Source organism: Podarcis filfolensis (assembly GCF_964270895.1).
Source record: "Podarcis filfolensis genome assembly, chromosome: 8".
NCBI classification, from domain to species: domain Eukaryota; kingdom Metazoa; phylum Chordata; class Lepidosauria; order Squamata; family Lacertidae; genus Podarcis; species Podarcis filfolensis.
Window position 1 is genome coordinate 17,446,562 of NC_139611.1, and position 19,808 is coordinate 17,466,369.

Below are 19,808 nucleotides of genomic sequence, written 5' to 3' on the forward strand. Positions count from 1 at the left end.
AAGCCACTTCTGGCGAAAACAGAGCAGCGCACGGAAACACCATTTACCTTCCCACAAGAGCAGTACCTATTTATCTACTTGCACTTTGATGTGCTTTAGAACTGCTAGGTTGGCAGAGCTGGGACCGAGCAACGGGAGCTCACTCCGTCGCAGGAATCAAACCGCCAACCTTCCAGTGGCTCAGTGGTTTAGACCACAGCACCACCCGCGTCCCATCAGATAATTAGGCACTGTTAAAAACGCAAAAAACAATAATAGATTTAAAATAAGACTTGAAAGTTTCAAGTATGTGTTAGTCACCCTATGTAGCGTGTTCACAAGAACCCTATGGGTTTCAAAGAGTATCACTCTCACAGTTCCCCAAATTTACATTATCGCCTTGGAAGGTGGTAGACTTTCTTCCACTGGAGATTTTTAACAGAGGTTGGATGGCCACCTGCCAAGGATTCTTTAACTGTGATTGCTGCATTGCAGAGGGTTGGACTAGATGACCCGTGGAGTCCTTTCCAACACTACAGTTCTGTAATTGTAGGTCAGCCTAATCGTCATTAAGGGCTTTTATCATTCCAGCTTTTGCATGATGACGGGGGGGGGGGCGGCGGCGCTTATCCACACATGCATGTAACACATCACTCAATGACATAACACCTGCTGGCAGGCATCCAAAGAATGTGTGAAGGTTGGCATCCTCAGCCCCACTTGTTCCACCTCAACTTTCCCCAATGTCACATATACGGCCATGGGGCACCAACTGGCAGTGGCGGACTAGGAAAAAGATATTGGGATTGTCCTTGGTAGCAGATGAAAATGTCAACCCAGCATGCAGCAGGTGTCAAAGAGTCTGTTAGGAAAGGGATTAAAAGTAAAACCTACTGATACCTTGGAATCTGTGGTGCAACTGTGCTTGGAATAAAGCAATACAATTATGCAGGGTATGGAGAAAATAGAGAGAACTTTTCCTCCCACCCTCCTAATACCAAAGCTCATTGGGACTGTCCAATGAAGGCGGACTGCAGGGAGATTCAGGACAGGCAACAGAAGGTTTTTCACACAGTGTGTAGTTAAACTGTGGAATTTGCAACCACAGAATGTAGTAATAGTACCTACAACGTAGACAGCTTTAAATGGGGCTACTAATCATGATAGCTGTGTCCTATCTCCACTGTTTGAGACATTATGCCTCCGAATACCAGTTCATGGGTATCAGCGGCACAGAGAGTGCTGCTGTCACACTCAGGGCCTGCTTGTGGGCTTCCCAGAGGCATCTAGTTAGCCATTTTGAGAAAAGTCCCGTTCAGCTGCTCAATGAACATGCGAGGGCATAAAATGTATTGTGGGCACAGAGTTACGCACACTGTTCCCGCCAGCAGTATCTTCATCCTCTCTACTTTCCCACGTTGAGCAGGAACATAACATAAGCATTTAAGAGCCTGGCTGCTGTTTTTAAAATATTGTGAGAATACAGGATGATAAAAATTGCAGGCTTGTAAGGAATCATGGAGGTGGGGGATAAACAATAGCGAAATCCACCCCAATCTCTCTCCTCCCCCCCCAAAATAGCACAGTAACATGATCAGGGCCAAACTGTGATCTAGATTCATACTCATTGGGGCCATATATAGGACCAGTGTCTCAGGGCCCCCATCTCCAGACCATCCCAGATACAGTTAAGTTGTTGGGGGCTTAATCAGGCTGATCTCTGCCCTCCCCAGCCAACCACCCTGCTTTTGCTGCTTTTCTGCAAACGATGCCCTGAAAATTCCATGATTCAGCTCCTTCAGGAACTCAGTTGTATACGGATTTGTTTTACCTTGTGTTCAAGGGCTGCTTGTCAGTAATATCCATACTTTGTGTATATAAACATTAAGCATTGTGCATTTAGATATGAATGGTATGCCAAGACTGACAGCTTTAAAGGTGGTTGTTTTTGTGTGTGTGGTTTTTTGCACATTGGTTGGTTACAGTGGACGGTCATCAGCAGGTTTCAAGGAAACTGAATTATCTGGATGCCCTTCTTACATTTTCTAGTTATGGTATTAGCATCCATAGTGTCTGCCTCAGTTTCACACATTGCCCTGGGGGAAATATGTACACAGTGATGCACAGCACAGTAGCCTAGAGACTGACTCTAGAGGCCTCTGGTTTAGATCTCACCTCTGCAACGAACTCACTCTTTAACTCTCAGCCTCAGTATCCCTACCAGCTTACCTTACAGGGTTGTTGTAAGGATCCCAAGTAGATAATGAAGAGCTTTGAAAACTTTAAAATGCTTTACAAATGTATAGCTGCAATATAGGGTTGCATCTAAGTTCTGCTCAGAGTAGACTCATTGAAATTAATGTCTCTTAATAATGGAGGTTAATTTCAGTGGGTTTACTCTGAGTAGGACTGACATTGGCTACCACTCACAGTTAGTGTTTGCCTTGCAAAAATGCACAATCTCCAATCTGTAGAATCCCTTGTTCGTAATGCTCTGCCATACACAGTCTCTATACCTACATGTAAATGTTCATGCCTATTTTCCATTCATCTTGCTTACATAGTCACAGCTAGCACACAAACACACACTCATAGGAAACTGAGTCAGACCTCTGATCTATCTAGCTCAGCATTGCCTGCACTGACTGGCAGCGGCTCTCCAGGGTTTCAGGCAGGGGTCTCTCCCAGCCCTACCTGGGGATGCCGTTGGGGACAGAACCTGGGACCTTCTACATGCAAAGCAGTTGCTCTGCCACTGAGCTGTGGCCCTTCCCCTACACACACACACACACACACACACACACACACACACACACCCCTTTGGGTCAGTAGGTGCCAAGAGTTTATGTAAGACACAGAACAAGGCTGAATTCTTTCCAAAATCAAATGCTTCCCTGTTGTTTATCCATGGCTCCTGGTGTCACATTTCTCGTCTTCCAAAAGCCTGAAGCCATGTTGCCAACCCCTCGCAGGAGCTTTCCAGGTTCACATTTCCACTTAGCGGTACCGCTGCTGGCCTTCCGTCTGTGGCTGGGAGTTTCACTCGTGCAAAGACCCGCAAGACGTGACCCAGGGAGCATAACGGGTTGAGGTTTATAGGAATTTTTAGATCGCATATGGGTTCAAAGAGAGACCTCCCCCCCCCCCCCGCCGCCGCCTTCTCTTGTGGGCAATTGAGGTGCATTTGTTCTGAGGCTGGCTTTCAAGAGGCTTCTTTAGAACACCTCCCGTTCCCTTTGCAACTTGAAAGAGGCAGCGCCTTTTACCCTTGAGGCAGACAAGCCGCTCGGAAATGATGGGGTTTCAAAGCAAAGCGAAAGGAGATTAAAACCACACACTGTGCTTTAACTTGACATTACATCTGCTAGTTTGAATATCATCTACTCCAGTTTTTGAACGTAAGCCAGCTTCATTACGCTGCGGAATTATCACAGACTTCTCTTGGCATGCGCTTTTACTGCCTAATTATCTTAACGTGGCTGTATATATTCAGATTAGAAAAGAATAGATTGCTTTAATACAGTTTCGGGTGCTGTGGCTGTAGCCTTGTCTTTAATATGTTTTAATCTCAGGTGTGTTCCCCCCGCCCGCCCGCCCTCCCCAGCCACGAGTCTTAGGGTGGCTTATTTTTTAATATCCATATATAGCATAAGGCTGTGTGTTCCTCCCTTTTGTGATGGTAATGCCCTCCAATACCAAACTTGATGGTGATGCTATTTGCCTCATTTATCTGTTACCTTAGCAAGAAAACAGTGATATCATTAGCGCCCACTGGGGACAGGAGTGCTCCGTGGCCACCTGCCCCTTGAAAGCAGCTGTGCTTCAATTCTCCAACACACTCCAGCCACCCCTTTGGGGGAAGCAGCATAGCTCAGAGGTGAAGCACCTGCTTCTGCTTGCAGACAGGTACCAGGTTCATTCCCCAACATCTCTAGCCGTGAGGATCAGATATGTGGTTGTGGGAATCGCCTCTCCCTCAAGGAGCTGGTGTCAGCTCCCCTCGGTCCCAGCCCAAAACCAGGCTGGCGAAGGCAGTGCGAGGCTAAGTGGGGAAATAGTCTGGCCTGGTATAAGTCAGCTTCTTGGATCATCTATTTCCCATTTCAGGGTTGTGTCCGGCTAAGTTCTACTCCACATCCATTGAAATTAATGAACCTAAGTTAGTCGTGGCCTTTCATTTCAGTGGGTGTGCTCTAGAGTAGGGCTAGCATCAGATGCAACCCACCGATAAATGAACCCTAAACCCCTGCACCTTTTCTCTTCTCCTGGGTCATTTAAATGTAAGAACTGCCTTGCCAGGTGAGATTAAATCTGCTTGCCCATCACTCTGTTCCCAGAATTGGTGGTCCAGATGTCTCTGGGAAGCCCGCATGCTGCTCTGACAAACCTTGTGATTCTTTCTCCTTTTCCAGGGAGAATTGATCACCTTCTATTACTACTGGAAGAAAACCCCCGAAGCGGCCAGTTCCCGGGCTCACCGCAGGCATCGGAGGCAAGCAGTGTTCCGGAGAATTAAAACCCGAACGGCTTCCACTCCAGTGAATGCTCCCTCCAGGCCCCCCTCCAGCGAATTCTGTAAGTAGCAGGATTAAAAGCAACACATTTGTCTCTTGTTTAGATGCATGGGGCTAAAACAGAAGGTAATGGCTCTTTGCCTATGACCAAACGCAGCCGGGAAAATGGAGTTCAAGCCCTCGGCTGCGCTCGCCCTCTCAGTTCATTATCCCTGCGGATGGCAGGTGCCTGGGATCAGCAAGCGATTGGTTTTGTGCTGCGCGGGAGGAAGCTCAGTCAATAAGCTGCTGGGGAAATAATAGGCGAAGCTTCACCTTGGCTATCAAGGCGATTACGTTTGCCCCGATTTGCATGGGAACGTTGCACTTAACTCCAGTTCTATCATTTGCAACATAGAACAAAGGCCCCACGTGCAGAACCCCAGAGAATCAGCCACAGTCTATGTGGCACAGAGATGCAAATGCATTGCTCCTGCAGAACAGCCACTGCTACAGGTGCCACGTAACTCCCATTTTCCCTCACCCCCCAGCCAGTATAGTCAATGGTCAGGGATGATGGGAGTTGCGGTTCAGCAACATGTGGAGAGCCACGGGTTCCTCACTCCTGTGTATTGGTTGAAAATGGGGAAACACTTTGTGCATCTGATCAAAGCTTCTTTTGTGGCATAAAAAATCCCTTAGCTCTTTCTTTCTTTTAATAAAAATTATACACCGCTTGACTATAAAAAAAACCTCAAAGTGAGTAAAACAATAAAATTATAGGCAAAAACAACTATTTGAAACATTCAAAAGATTAAAATCGGTGGCAGATTAAAACATTCATCAATATTCTACATAGCTGAGTGGCCTCGTCTAACAAAAATGCATTTAGGAGGTGCCGAGGAGAGTGCAGTGAAGGCGCTTGTCTGCTGTCAGTAGGCAGGGAGTTCCAAAGTGTAGGTGCTGCCACGTAAAAATACCTATTCCTTATAACCGCAGAACAGGTATTCCAACAGCCTATTGTGGGGAAATGCAGGTTCTCCAAATGTGGTTTAGGGATAAAATGTCTGAGCAGGGATGAGGAACCTGTGGCCCTCCAGTTGCCCCTAGATTACAGCTCCCCTATTCTCTGACCACTGATCCTGCTGGCTGGGGAGGATGGGAGTTGGGAGTCAAGCATCATTGCTTGATTCAACTTTGCATCAGCTTATTTATCTGGTTCAATCTGTGCAGGGTGCGGGTAAGGCCGCTCTCTGCCTCAACGGGATCTTACAATCTTGAATAGACACACGGTCTGTCTTGCAGCCTAAAATGGTCATCCTCCTTGGCCATGAGCCGTGCTGGCTGGGGCCGATGGGAGTTGGAATCCAAAAACATCTGGGAGGGCTCAACCATCCCTGCATTAGGTTGGGCCAGAAAAGTTCACTGCTCATCTCTGCCCTCCCTTAAATATCTGTCTGCCAACTTGGGCTAACGCTGTACACATGAAGCAGGCTCCGGCCTATTAAAAGCGCTACCACAACAAATCTGTTAGTCGTGAAGCTGCCCTCACGTCTCTTTCCTTCCAGTTTTTTGTTTTTTCTTTTTAATGGATGGTTCTGCTGCTGCTGCAACAAGATGCCACAGGAGGAACAACGCCAGAGGAGGGGGAACTTCCTGACTCTTAAGTTATTTGCTCTACCCTTCTCTTCTCTCTTCCCTCCCTCCTTTCTGTGCACTTAGTGGATCTGAGTTCAGCCAGTGAAGATGACTTTGACAGCGAGGACAGCGAGCAAGAGTTGAAAGGCTACGCCTGCCGCCACTGCTTCACCACCAGTACGCACCTTTGCATGGGCACGGGGCTGGGGGCGGGGACTCTTTTTCCAGCCTGAGGGCCACGTTCCCTTCCAGGCAGCCTTCCAGGGGCCACATTCCGGTGGTGGGTGAGCCAGAGGCAAAGCGGGGATGAGCGACAGAGGTGGCTCTTTATCATTGCACAGTAGAAGCCAGAGATTCCTACATGCACATCTCTCCGTGCAGGCAGGCGAGAGGCACGAGAATTCTGAGGACCCAGGCAGAATCGCTCAAAGAGGGTGTGGCATAGGGCTGTTGAGGAATGAAGCCTGGGAGCAGGGGGTGTGGCCTGGGGAGAAAGTCCTGAGGGCCAAATAGAGAGGTCTGGAGGGCTGCATTTGGGCCCTGGGCCCGAGGTTTCCGACCATTGATATATTGTTCTCTTCTCTCTGCCAGAGTGCCCACCTTAACTCAAGGGCTTATCGGAGTCAGGGATGTTTTCTTAGGCCCCTTGTACCATTGTTGCAAGTGTAGCAGAAGCCCTTGCCATCCTTAGGTGAGCTTGTCTAAGAAGCTGTACCTTGAGCCGCCAGGAATAGAAAGGAGGGCTGCAACCTCCCCTTTCGGATTGTCTACCCCACCCCCGCAACCCAGGGAGGTTTTGCCTTTGTGAAAGACTAGGAAACTGTCTGCAAGTGAACTAGGAAGGGGAAACTGCCACCGGCTTTGTGAAGCTTCTTCATCATCCTTTCATCACCCGTATAAGTCAAGCCAGAAGTAATATCCCTGTAGCGCAGTTTGAAGGAGCATATAAGTATACGTCAGTTACCTGCTTTTGCACAGCTTGTGTCTCATCATGCTAATGCGCTCTGTCCCCTCCCCAACAACAGCCTCCAAGGACTGGCACCACGGCGGGCGGGAGAACATCTTGCTGTGCACTGACTGCCGCATCCACTTCAAGAAGTACGGGGAGCTTCCCCCCATCGAGAAGCCGGTGGACCCGCCACCCTTTATGTTCAAGCCTGTCAAAGAGGAAGATGATGGGCTCAGCGGGAAGCATAGCATGAGGACAAGGCGGAGTCGAGGCTCGGTAAGCTGCCTGAGACCTGCCCTGCAACCTCGCTACCAAGCTGTAGGCAAAGTAACAGCTTCTGGGCCTGAGCACTGTTAAGTCCTGAATCAAAGTACCAGATATTCTCTACACACACCCTGTGATACACCTTCTCTCTCTCTCTTGCTCTCTCTGACGGCTTATCTTAGAGGTAGGTCTTAACAGAGCACAGTAAAGAGGCTGTGTCTTGCCAAGAGGCTGTCTTCCCAGTGCTGACCGTCAGTGATTTGTTGAGGCAGCCTGCCCAGCTAAGGGGAAAGGGATGTAGAGAGATGAATCATACACATAAACCTGCCTTTACCAAGTCAGGCCATTGTTCTATCTAGCACAACGTTGTTCTTGTGGACAGCAACTCTCCAGAAGAGATGCTGAAGCTGGACCTTTTGAACACAAAGCTGATGATCTACCCCTAAACTGTGGCCCTTTCCTTAAGGCCCAGGAACACAGGAAGCTGTGTTATACTGAGTCTGGCCCATTGGTGCGTCTAGCTCAGAAATGCCTGGCACTGGTTCTTCAGGGTTTCAGTTCGGAGTCTCTCTCAACCCTCCCTAGGAGAGGCTAAAGATTCGACCTGGGATGTCCAGAATGTAGAGCAGAGGCTCTAACCACTGAGCTGCCAGGATTCCTCTTTGTGTAGCACCCATGAGCAGTTTGAGAAAAGCTGCCAAATTTTACCGCTTGGTGTGTTTGTGGGTTTGGAACCACTTTGAGGATCTGTACATCGACCAACTTACCCCTGCAAGCAAAACAGGCAGGCTCCCCTTCCCAACGCCATCAGAGGCAGAGGAAGGTGGAATAATGTTTTAGGTGCAGCTTCTCATTAGCACTGACTGGTTGGGGTTGTTGGCCGCTGAGCTTCCTCTTTGCTTACGTCTAAGCAACCCCCTTTTTTGTCGCATCAAGATACCTGCCAAACACCTTGTCAGGTTCCACTGTCGGCTCCTTGATTTGGCTTCATCTTCTTTCTTTCTTTTTTCTTCCTTTTAATGATCTCTCATTATCCAGACAGATGCTAAATTAGGAAGGGAGCAGATGAAACACTGCTAATTGTTGCTGCATAATCTTCCCGCCACAGCAGAAATCTGCAGAAGCCATTCACAGTTGTTTCAGGAAAACCATGGGCTGCCCCCAAGCCCTTCTCCCCACCCTCCAAGACCAGCTCTCTTGTATTGTGTCTCTGTATTTTTAAAAACCTTTATTATACCAATTATTTATATAAGATGGAATAATAATAACAATAACAATAATATTTTTACAATACTTTTAAAGGCTGTGATATTATTATTATGATTAATTACTATTATTATTTCAGTGTATTTTTAAAACTTAGATTACATGAATTCTTTTTTCATAAGAAGATGAAGATGATGATTCCAATTCATTAGTCACTTGCCGCATTAGGAGACTTCAAGTGACTGAGATATTTTTTTAAGAGCACAAAGTTCAACATAAAATCATGGGGTGTGGGAGATACTGCATTACATTAAAATCCATACAATAAACTTGTAAAGCACACCCAATAAAACAGCAGCCAAAGCATATCATCCATAGGCAGGAAAATAAATCTTTAACATGCACGATGGAATGAATGGGTCACAGCTCAGAGAAAGGCTGAAAAAACATGGGCAAGCTATTAAAATCTGAGAAGCAAGGCGGGTGCCCATCCTCTGGCTGCATCCAAATATCACAAGAAATACAGAGCAAGGCGGCCTTGTGTTACTGGTCCAGGTTTTTGTTGAGCTGCCCAGTTTCCATCAGGAAATACAATACAATAATACAATAATTCAGTGCAAAAGGTTTTACTCTGTGCAGAGTTTGCTGCTCTCAGGGAAGAAAAGGAGAGTCAGAACAGATCAGCTTCATTAGCTTATGAATACATAACCTGCCAGTGGTTACCCCGTGAGTAAACATACTAGGTGTACGTGATTAGCTTGCTCATTGTGTTTCCTCTCTTCCTTTGCGGCCTGGACCATCAAAAACAATGGGGTGTCCCTCTTGCATTTTGCCCCGCTCTGAGGGGAGAACACCAGTGGCCTTGTGCTTTCAGCCCTCCAAAGCTGAAATCGAAAGAGAAGAATTGACGGTGGCTGTAGAGCAGTGTCCTGTTTTCCTGCCGGTGATACTTAGGATAATAAGGGAGCCTTTGCCAACAGAGGCCCTCTAGATGAGTCCCATCCCCAGCTAGCTGGGGTGATGAGAATCGTAATCCAAAGCATCTGCAGGGCCCACAGCTGGGATGGGGTCTGGGGGAGCACAAAGGAGTTGACTTTGTGTTCTGAGAATTGGATCCAGACCCAGCTGGTCATACTTTGGCCCCAGAGAAATCCATGGCACTTAAGCTGTTGGTGACTAACTTGCCCGCTAACTTAGCTTGGACCCATCTCTGAGAGTTCCTTGGTGTGAAAACCATCCAGTACCACTAAAAGGAAGGCTGATTGACCAAAGATGGCATCCATGAGGAAATGCAATGGGTGAGAGGCTAAAGTTCTGTAGGGATACCCAGAGGCAGCCTTTGTCATGCTTCCTGTCCTTCTCTTTAAACCAGCAGATGTCGACACTACGCAGCGGTCGCAAAAAGCAGCCAACCAGCCCCGATGGTAGAGCCTCCCCCATCAACGAAGACATCCGGTCCAGCGGCCGCAACTCCCCCAGCGCTGCCAGCACTTCAAGCAATGACAGCAAGGCGGATTCGGTGAAGAAGTCCACCAAGGTGAGTTTGGGCTCTTCCCGTGGATGCTCTCTGGTCCATTTCCTGGTAACTCGTCGGAGAAGAGTTCAGGCCAAGACTTGGCAGGTGGGTGGCATCAACATCCAAGCTAGAACTTTCCCCGCAGCGTCTAATGCTGTATCCCAGGTGTGGAGAACCAGGGGCTTCTCCAGATGTTGATGAACTTCAACTCCTGTCAGCCCAAGCAAGCATGGTCAATGGCCAGAGGGACAATGGGAACTGCAGCTCAGCAGTAACTGGAAGGCTAAAGGTCCCCACACACTTGCCAACATCCCCTACAGTGGTTTGTTTTTTAAAAAAACATTTTAAGGAAAGCTTTCCCCCATTCTGCTGAGGAACCCCTGCTGTTTCGATACAGAATTCCTAAATGTGGCTGGTCACACATGTGTGTGTTTAAGGTAAAGGTAAAGGGACCCCTGACCATTAGGTCCAGTCGTGACCGACTCTGGGGTTGCGGCGCTCATCTCGCTTTATTGGCTGAGGGAGCCAGCGTACAGCTTCCGGGTCATGTGGCCAGCACGTCTAAGCCGCTTCTGGCGAACCAGAGCAGCGCACGGAAACGCCGTTTACCTTCCCGCCGGAGCGGTACCTGTTTATCTACTTGCACTTTGATGTGCTTTCGAACTGCTAGGTTGGCAGGAGCAGGGACCGAGCAACGGGAGCTCACCCCGTCGCAGGGATTCAAACTGCCGACCTTCCGATCGGGAAGCCCTAGGCTCTGTGGTTTAACCCACAGCACCACCCTTGTGTGTTTAAGACCCTTCCTCAAATCACATGGTCCTCATGGGCACACCCTAGGGCAGTCCCCTGAGGCTGCATTTGGTCTCCTTGTGGAATCCCCAAACAGGCTTCCCAAGAGCCTCGGAATTCACACAGATCTGCTTTGAAAAGCAACAGCATGGGCGGTTGACTCCTACACCGTTAATTTCCCCCATCCTGCTGTGCAAGAAATATAACCTGTTCCGTTGTCATCCGTATAAAGCTCTTTGCAGGCAGGCTACAAGAACTCCCATTTGTTCTCCTGTCGCTTTCCCCTAATAACGCCACTCCTTTCCCGTCAGCAGCAGAAGATAAAAGAGGAGGCATCATCTCCTCTCAAGAGTTCCAAGAGACAGAGAGAAAAGGCAGCATCTGACACCGAGGAGCCTGACCGAATCAACGCCAAGAAAACCAAAACACAGGTAGGTCTCAGTTAGAGCAGCCTGTGCCAATCTGCCTTCCTCCAGATGTTTTGGGCTGCAACTCCCATCAGCCCCCAGCCATCACATGGCAAAAGATGTGTTTGAGAGACCCTGACATGCATGTGCCTCTCTTTTTGTGGGCCTAGCCGGCTCTGGATGACATAGACCTGGCTTCCTCAGCCTTGGCCCTCCAGATGTTTTGAGACTACAATTCCCGTCATCCCTGACCACTGGTCCTGCTAGCTAGGGATCATGGGAGTTGTAGGCCAAAAAACATCTGTAGGGCCAAGATCAAGGAAGCCTGACATAGACCTTTGGGGCAAGGCCTTTGGTAAGGTAGATTTTAAACCATCATTGTGTCCAGCCAGCAATCCCTCTCTGCTAGGGAGCAGTGGCAGGAAAAGGACTGTTGTCTTAATGTCCCACTTGTGGGCTTCCCAGAGGCATCCTTGTTGGCAGCTGGTGGACTAGATTGGCCTTTTGCTCCAGCAGGGCCCTTATTTACTTGAAAGGATAAAAAAATAATATTGGGGCCCAAGGGTCTCAACATTGGGCCATTCTTTTGAGCACCATTTTGGGCAAAGGTTTCCTGCATGGCCAGGGGTTGGATTAGATGCCCCTCATGGTCCCCTCCAGTTCAATGATGCTGTGATTAAGGGTGGCAGAGTGGGAAGCAGGCAAATATGATCCACAGAGCACTCAGAAGTTCTTGTGTGGGGGCCACCCTGGGGAGCACATGCTGCTGTGCAGCTCCTTCCTTTTCAGTGGAGCTTGCCGCACAGGAAAACTACCCAGTGAGATCACACCATATACCAAGTAAGATTTAGAATTTCTACAGTAGGAACAAGTGCCTTGCGCTTGGCCTGAATGCCCCCTGTTGTCTACTCCCAAACCTGGCTGTTATATAGGAAATACCATTATACTAAGGCAGACGACTGGCCCATATAGCTGAGTGTTGTCTACACTCTGGTTCTGTGACTCTGCTACAGCCCTTCCCACACAAACGGCATTTGGGAAGCCACTCAGTGTCCATAAGCCACACCCTTTTAAACACCTTTTTTAACGTTTCCTCCATGCTTTTTGTCCACAGGAGATCAGCCGGCCCAACTCCCCATCTGAAGGTGAGGGGGAGAGCTCTGACAGCCGCAGCGTGAATGACGAGGGCAGCAGCGACCCGAAGGACATCGACCAGGACAACCGGAGCACCTCGCCCAGCATCCCCAGCCCCCAGGACAATGAGAGCGACTCGGATTCGTCCGCCCAGCAGCAAGTCTTGCAGGCGTCCAATGGCCTGGCCCAGCCCACACCCGCCTCCATCCCTGTCTCAGCGCAGCTGCCACTGCCAGCCACCTCTGGCCTCCCCTCTTCGGTGCCTCCCCACATCTCCCCATCCGTCTCCCAGTCAGGTAGCAGCCAGCCTCAGGCCCCGGTGCCCCCCCACTCTCACATCCAGCAGGCCCCTTCGCTGCACCCCCAGAGGCTGCCGTCTCCTCACCCGCCGCTGCAGCCCCTGACTGTGCCCTCCAGCCAGCCCCAGCCTCCCGCCGTCCCCCAGCCCCACCCCCAGCCTCCGCTCCACAGCCAGATCCAGCCCCTCCCTCACAACCTCCAGGCGCAGCCGCTCCTGCCTCACCCGGTCCCTGCCCAACCGTTCCCCCTCGCGCCGCAGCCTCCCCCGCTGCCTTCGTCCTCGTCTCAGTCTCAGGTCTCCCTGCAGCCCCAGGCTGTGCCCCACCCCCACGCAGCACTCCAAGTCCCGTCGGTGCAGCCCCCCTTGCAGGCGCCGTCTCCGCTGCAGCAGCAGCCCCCGCCGCCACGAGAGCAGCCCCTCCTCCCGGCCCCTCTGACCATGCCCCACATCAAGCCGCCTCCCACCACCCCCATCCCTCAGCTCCCCATGCCGCCGTCCCACAAGCATCTCGCGGGGCCCTCGCCGTTCTCCATGAACTCCAACCTCCCGCCACCGCCAGCCTTGAAGCCGCTCAGCTCCCTCTCCACGCACCACCCGCCCTCCGCCCACCCTCCTCCCTTGCAGCTGATGCCCCAGAGCCAGCCGCTGCAGCCTTCCCCGGCGCAGCCCCCTGTCCTGACGCAAAGCCAGGGCCTCCCTCCCTCCGCCAGCCACTCCTCCTCCAGCCTCCACCAGGTACCTCCCCAGCCCCCTTTCCCCCAGCACCCGTTTGTCCCCGGGGGGCCCCCACCCATCACGCCTCCCTCCTGCCCGTCGACCTCCACGCCGCCTTCCGTGCCCAGCGCCCCTCCTCAGGCAACGGGCTCCACATCGGCAGCCTGCGCTGGGAACGTCCCCGTGGTGACGCCCTGCACGATGCCACCCATCCAGATCAAGGAAGAGGCTCCGGATGAGGCGGAGGAGCCGGAAAGCCCGCCTCCCCCGCCCCGGAGCCCATCACCAGCGCCGACAGTGGTGGACACGCCAAGCCACGCCAGCGAGTCAGCCAGGTAAGGGAGGGCATGGGCAGCTTTGGGGAAACTGCCACCTGTATAAAAGTTAGTGGGACTTTTTTCCACCTCTGCCCATTCATAACGCCCTCACTACCACCACATTGAATGATGGTTTGGTGATTTGAACACCTGCAGTTGTGGATCAGGCGGCCTTCTTAGGAGAGCTTGGGATCCCCTTAAAACTGGTGCACCCAATAATGCTGCCCTGCAGGTGCCATTGGCCTCGCAGCTTCCAGCATTCCTAATGGTTGTCCATTCTTGCTTGGGCTGATAGGAATTGGAGCTGCAGGGCACCATGTTGGCTTCTTCAGCCTTAAAGGGGCTCTCTGAGGGCCAGGATCACAGGAAAATTGCTAAAATGGCAGCAGCATCACACAGAGTCTCTTCTCTCCTCCCCATCCTAGCCATAAGGGTCTTCTAAAAGTTCCCCAGGTTGCTACAACATGAAAACTATAAAAAGGTGCATGGAAAATTTGTGAGATACGAGCCAGGGATGTACAGCATTTTGAGGCTGTAGAACACCTCTTTAGATTCTGTTTTACTTCTACATAAGGAAAACTCAAGAGCATTAAAAAGAATGTTCTCTTGAAAGATTGCACAGCACAAAGCATATTGCGATATTGATTTGTCCTCTTGGATTAATCATTTGTGTGTGTGTGTGTGTATAGTATACATGTATATAAAAAACTTACTTTGATTCTCTGGGTTGGGTAGTATTCCTCTCCTGCATGGTTTTGTAATCATTTATTTTCCCAACATCTGTTGATTTACCAGTTTTACCAGAGTCCCCCCCCCCCCCATATGTTGCACAAGGAAACTTCTTCCTGGCTGTTGGGGTGGGGGGTGGATCTCATTCTGCCTCCTGCTTCTCAAAATGTTTATGGTTGCTTTGTGTCCCCTGTTCCCTGCACCCCACCCCACCCCACCCGGTTTCTTTGCTGCCAGGTTTTACAAGCACCTGGACCGCGGCTACAACTCCTGCGCGAGGACAGACCTGTACTTCACGCCGCTGGCAGGTTCCAAGCTGGCCAAGAAGCGCGAGGAGGCCATTGAGAAGGCCAAGAGGGAGGCGGAGCAGAAGGCAAGAGAAGAGAGGGAGCGGGAGAAAGAGAAGGAAAAGGAGAGGGAGAGAGAGCGTGAGCGTGAGAGAGAAGCTGAAAGAGCGGCGGTAGGTTTGTCTGTCTGTCAAGCCGTGAGGGGGTGATCCAGGCGGGTCTCGAGCCCAACGGAGGCTGCGGTTGCATGATGTCCGGTTGCATTTCCACAGGCCTGGCATGTGAGGGTTTTCGCTGCTCCCCTGTGGCCTTGAGGGGGGGGGCAGGTCCTTCCTGCTCCCTTGCTCTGAATTAAGGATTTCCTCTTTGCCCCTTCACCTCCACTTCAGATTGCATGATTCAGACGGTTATTTGGCATGCAACAAAAGGCTAGCAGAGGGCAGGTGCCCTGAATTAGCATTGTGTGGACTTGGTTGGGGACTACCTTTGATCCTGCAATGGAAGCTTGGGTGCTCACCCCTCCTTCATTGTCAGAGGAAGTATACACCTCTGAATTCCATATACTGGGAATCCCAGTTGGTGCTGCTGCTGCACTCAAGTTCTGCTTTGGGGGCTTCCCATTAGGTCATTGGGGTGGCCAGTTGTCAGAAGAGGATGCTGTGCTAGATTGTCCTTTCACCCGATCCAGCAGCCACTCTTCTTGTACTCTTAATTCCACAGTCAAAGAGGAGCTTTGCCTATAAAATTCCTGGAACTGCAGCAGCTGGAGAAATTTTGTTTCAGCGGTTAGGGTGGGGGGCAAGCTGAGGACTATTCAGACAGTGCAGAATGACAACTCACAGTCAAGAATGTCAGGATTTGTCATCCAATTACACCTGGAGGGTTGCAGCCTCCCCAACACTTGCAAATGATCAAAACTTCTTTTCTGAGTGCCTGTTTTCAGTTCCCCTACTAAACTCTTCTCCCCTCTTTGGTACAGCAGAAATCATCCAGCTCATCGCACGAAGGACGTCTTGGAGAATCCCAGCTGAGTGGCCCAACTCACATGAGGCCGTCGTTCGAACCTCCTCCCACCACCATCGCCGCCGTCCCCCCGTACATTGGACCCGACACGCCGGCGCTACGGACCCTCAGCGAGTACGCGCGGCCTCACGTCATGTCCCCCACCAACCGCAACCACCCCTTCTTCGTGCCCCTCAACCCCACCGACCCTCTGCTGGCCTACCACATGCCCGGCCTCTACAACGTGGACCCCACCATCCGGGAGAGGGAGCTTCGGGAGAGAGAGCTCCGGGAGAGGGAGCTGCGGGAGAGGGAGCTGCGGGAGCGGATGAAGCCGGGCTTCGAGGTGAAGCCACCGGAACTCGATGCGCTTCACCCCGCCACCAACCCCATGGAGCACTTTGCCCGCCACGGCGCCCTCACTATCCCTCCCACGGCGGGCCCGCACCCGTTTGCATCCTTCCACCCGGGCTTGAACCCCCTGGAGCGGGAGAGACTTGCTCTGGCAGGCCCCCAGCTGCGGCCTGAAATGAGCTACCCGGACAGACTGGCCGCCGAGAGGATACACGCGGAGCGGATGGCATCACTCACCAACGACCCCTTGGCCCGGCTGCAGATGTTCAACGTCACCCCGCATCATCACCAACATTCGCATATACACTCGCATCTACACCTCCATCAACAGGACCCGCTGCATCAAGGTGAGTCTGTAGCAGCGGTTTGCTCCATGCTGTGTGTGCAGCCCCTGATGCCGTCCATTTCTTTTTGAGCTGGGTGGGGAGGGTCCGCCTGTTTCTTTGGGGGAGCGTTTTTCCCAGCAAATGAAAAAAAAAAGTAGTGTACCTAGGAGAGCTAAACTGGAATTTCTGTCACTCATGTGTTAGTTTTCAAGTTGCAGGCAGTCTTTTGTTGTTTTTTACGCAGAGTAAAAAAAAAACGCTAGCATTTTTACAGGAGCATTTTGAAGTGATGCACTCAGCGCTAGTGTGATGCAGAGAGGACCATATTGAATTTGAACCACCACAAGCCTGTGGAGGGAAGTCCCTTTATTTACTTAGCCTTGATCCTCACCATCCAAACGAGAAAAAATGTACACGGTGGAACATTTTAAGGGCAAACCTAAGAGAAACTGCGAAGCACATTTCTGATGTGAAATGCCTTTGATACAACCACTCGGGGCATTAGCGAGGCCAGCAGGGTCCCCTGCACTAAAAAATAGGTCTCCTCTCCTGTCATGGACTCAGCGCAGCTCCTTCTCCTGTCAGGGGTCACTTAACAGGAGCCGCGTTGCTGAGCTTCCAGCTTAGGAGAAGTTATGCAAGGGAGCCTTGGAGCAGAGCAGAGAGGCACTCAGGATCTCAAATACGAGCCCACTTGTCCTTAACGTGTGTCTTAAGCTGGGGTCTGTGTAATCCCTACCCCCCTCTGACTGCAGCGAGGTCTCCCGAGTTCACTGTCCTCTGTCACTCTCTACTCCTTTTACTGCTATAATCTGTCCTTGAGCTCAGTAGGCTCTCCATTCTAGTAGAATGTTTTGGAAGAGGGCTGGCATTCAGGGAGGACAACGAATCATGCAAAGTGGGGTATTCTTGCCCTCCAGTTTAGATTACTTTTTGCACCTCTGTTGGCACCCTGACCCATTTCAAGGAAGGTGCCTCTTCTGTGTGACACCTGGTGATACACACCAGTCTTTAGTGCTGCAGTGGGTAGTGGTTAAAACTGGTGCATGTGCATTGTAGGAACAGGCTCCAGACTGGGTGGGAAGCTCTGTGGTGGTTTGATCGTTCTTGAAAAGTGTGTTATTCTAGCAGAACGTCCAGCATCATCATTTCAGTTTCTTGCCCCCCACCCTTACCCATAAGTTCCCAGGGTTGGTTGCAGCAATTTAAAAAAATATTCAGAACAGCTTGAAACAAATGAGTGGGTCGTATCCCAACTAAGTTCTCATCAGCCACTGAAACTGATGGACACGGCTAACGTAAGTAGGCCTAACTTGGTCATGTCCATCAGTTTCAATGGCTCTGCTCTGAGGAGGACTTAGTTGGAGAAAACCCACAGTCCCGCCAGTGATGACAGGAAGGGAGACAAGACTTTAATATTTCAAGGATCCTGAACACAGAGCCCATGATGCATCCCTCCAGCAGGATCCACGTTGCCCAAGACACCCAGCATCACAGGAGGAGGAGGGTGACCCCCCCCGTAACATAACCTCCAAGTGTAGCAGTTTGCTTTCCCCATTGGGGTAGAATTGAAAACACCACTCCCCTCCCTCCTCTCCCATTAAAGAACTGAGGCTGTTTACAGTATCTGGGGTTCTGTTTCCTGGACACTCTGGGTGGGGGCAGAACACTAGGGAGGGGAGAGTTGCATGTATTTTCGTAGAGTGCTGACCACGAGCAATATTTGCTCTTTTTAGAAGGTGATCCTCCCTGCTTTGGACACATGTTTAATATATTTCCCATGGTTTGTCTCACCTAGAGAAAATTGTAGCCAATATAAACTGTTTAGAGAGAGATGGGGAGGCTCCAGAGCATGCACACGGAGTTGTGTGTGTGTGTGCATGTGTGCATGCGCGCACACATAAGCATAGGCAAGGAGCTGGCTTCGCTGCTTGCCTTTCCATTGCTAAATCCCTGTGCTTGCTTAAAGGGCACTTTCAACCTGCTTCCTCCCAACTAGGGTTGCACGATGTTGGATTTTCAACATTGCAGTGTATTGCCAGCCAAACGTTGCGGTTTAGCGATAAACCGCAATGTTGTAAAAAAGCTGCATTGGCCCCAGCCAGCGAGGTGCCGGGTGCAACTGCCACAGCTCTCCCTATGGGAGCTGAGGCGCTTTTATGTAAGCACCTCGCGGGCTGTGGCAAATACAGCTGGCCCCAGCCTGCTGCTCAGCTGGGGGCCCGAAAGTCTCCTGCCCCCAGCAGAGGCAGCCCAGAGTCCCCCGTGCGAAACCAGCAGGGGACTCAGGGCTCCTTGACCAGGCTCAGCTGGGGGCTGGAGGCCGCCTACCCCCCACAGAGCCAGCCCCAGTGTCCCTGCCACTCGTGCTCGAGCAGCAAGGATCTTGGGACTTCTTGGCCAGGCCGCCTCCACCTCCGCTGGCATGGGGGCAGGCAAGCTACCTTGCTCATTCACCCCCCACTCCCCGAAGACAGACCAGGCGGCAGTAGCCAAGCACACTAAGCCTGTCAGGCTCTGTGCGTTTGACTGCCTTAGCCTTCACCTGTGTGGGTGTGCTGCTTGCTAGCAGCATCAAAGAGCCCCTACACCGCCTGGCTGCCTTCCACCCAGAGGGTGGGCTCTGTCTTTCTGGGAGGAAAGGCGCAGCACCCCCTCCCAGACGAAGGCAGCCAAGCAAGGCTGCAGCCCCAATCCCACTCCTACCCAAGTGCAAGCAGGAGCGGGGTTAGGGCTCTCTCAGCTGGGGGGCGGGCACCTAACGGAGCTCCCATCCCACCTCTGTCTCCGTAAAAGTACTTTGCTGAAGAGAGGGCAGCAGCGCGCTCCTCAGTCAAGCAGTTTAAAGAAGCGGAGGGAGGAAGAAGGAGGGAAGAAGAAGCTTTATCGGCAACTCGCTGATGCAGTTTATTTCTCCCTCTGCCGGGGCAGAGTGTGATGGTGGTTTCACCAGTGGTATCTCTCCCCCCCCCCCCCCCCCCGCCGCCCAATACCAGTCCTGGGTAATATATTGATATATCTCCCAATACTACTCCCAGCACCAACACCTTCCATGCCCCCCCAAAAAAAAAATCGAGGAAGGGCTGTAGCTCTGTAGTGGAGCACTTGCTTTGAATCCTCAGTGTCTTCCCTTAGGATCTCCAAGGAAGAAAAACTCTCGTACGAAACCCTGGCTAGCCGCTGCCAGTCCTGGACAGTGCTGAGCTAGAGAGACCAGTGTCCTGACTCCGGGCACAGCAGCTTCCTACGTCTTAAGGGGAAGGCTGTAGCTCGGTGGCAGAACATTTGCTTTGCGTTCAGAAGTTCCCAGGCTCAGTCCCTCGCTGGTATCTCCAGGTAGGCAAGATCCCTGCCAAAAAGCCTGGAGGTCTGCTGCCAGTCAGTGTAGACCACTGATCTTCAG

General features: G+C 51.3%; 1 protein-coding gene and 1 long non-coding RNA gene across 33 annotated transcripts in view; one reads left to right on the plus strand and one right to left on the minus strand.

Moving 5' to 3' along the window:
* RERE (arginine-glutamic acid dipeptide repeats) overlaps positions 1–19,808 on the plus strand; it is a 340,184-nt gene that overhangs the window by 309,366 nt on the left and 11,010 nt on the right. For 11 of the 32 annotated variants that reach the window (XM_083628418.1, XM_083628429.1, XM_083628421.1 and 8 more), the window contains 8 exons: positions 4,392–4,554; positions 6,195–6,287; positions 7,136–7,335; positions 9,902–10,066; positions 11,146–11,265; positions 12,356–13,725; positions 14,674–14,896; positions 15,703–16,426. In XM_083628418.1, the coding sequence (XP_083484544.1) occupies positions 4,392–4,554; positions 6,195–6,287; positions 7,136–7,335; positions 9,902–10,066; positions 11,146–11,265; positions 12,356–13,725; positions 14,674–14,896; positions 15,703–16,426 (3,058 nt within the window). The remainder of the gene's footprint in view (positions 1–4,391; positions 4,555–6,194; positions 6,288–7,135; positions 7,336–9,901; positions 10,067–11,145; positions 11,266–12,355; positions 13,726–14,673; positions 14,897–15,702; positions 16,427–19,808) is intronic. The other 21 variants (XM_083628446.1, XM_083628422.1, XM_083628443.1 and 18 more) reach the window with 9 other exon arrangements.
* LOC310769620 overlaps positions 1–19,808 on the minus strand; it is a 343,443-nt gene that overhangs the window by 85,670 nt on the left and 237,965 nt on the right. The gene's annotated exons all lie outside the window — the stretch shown is intronic.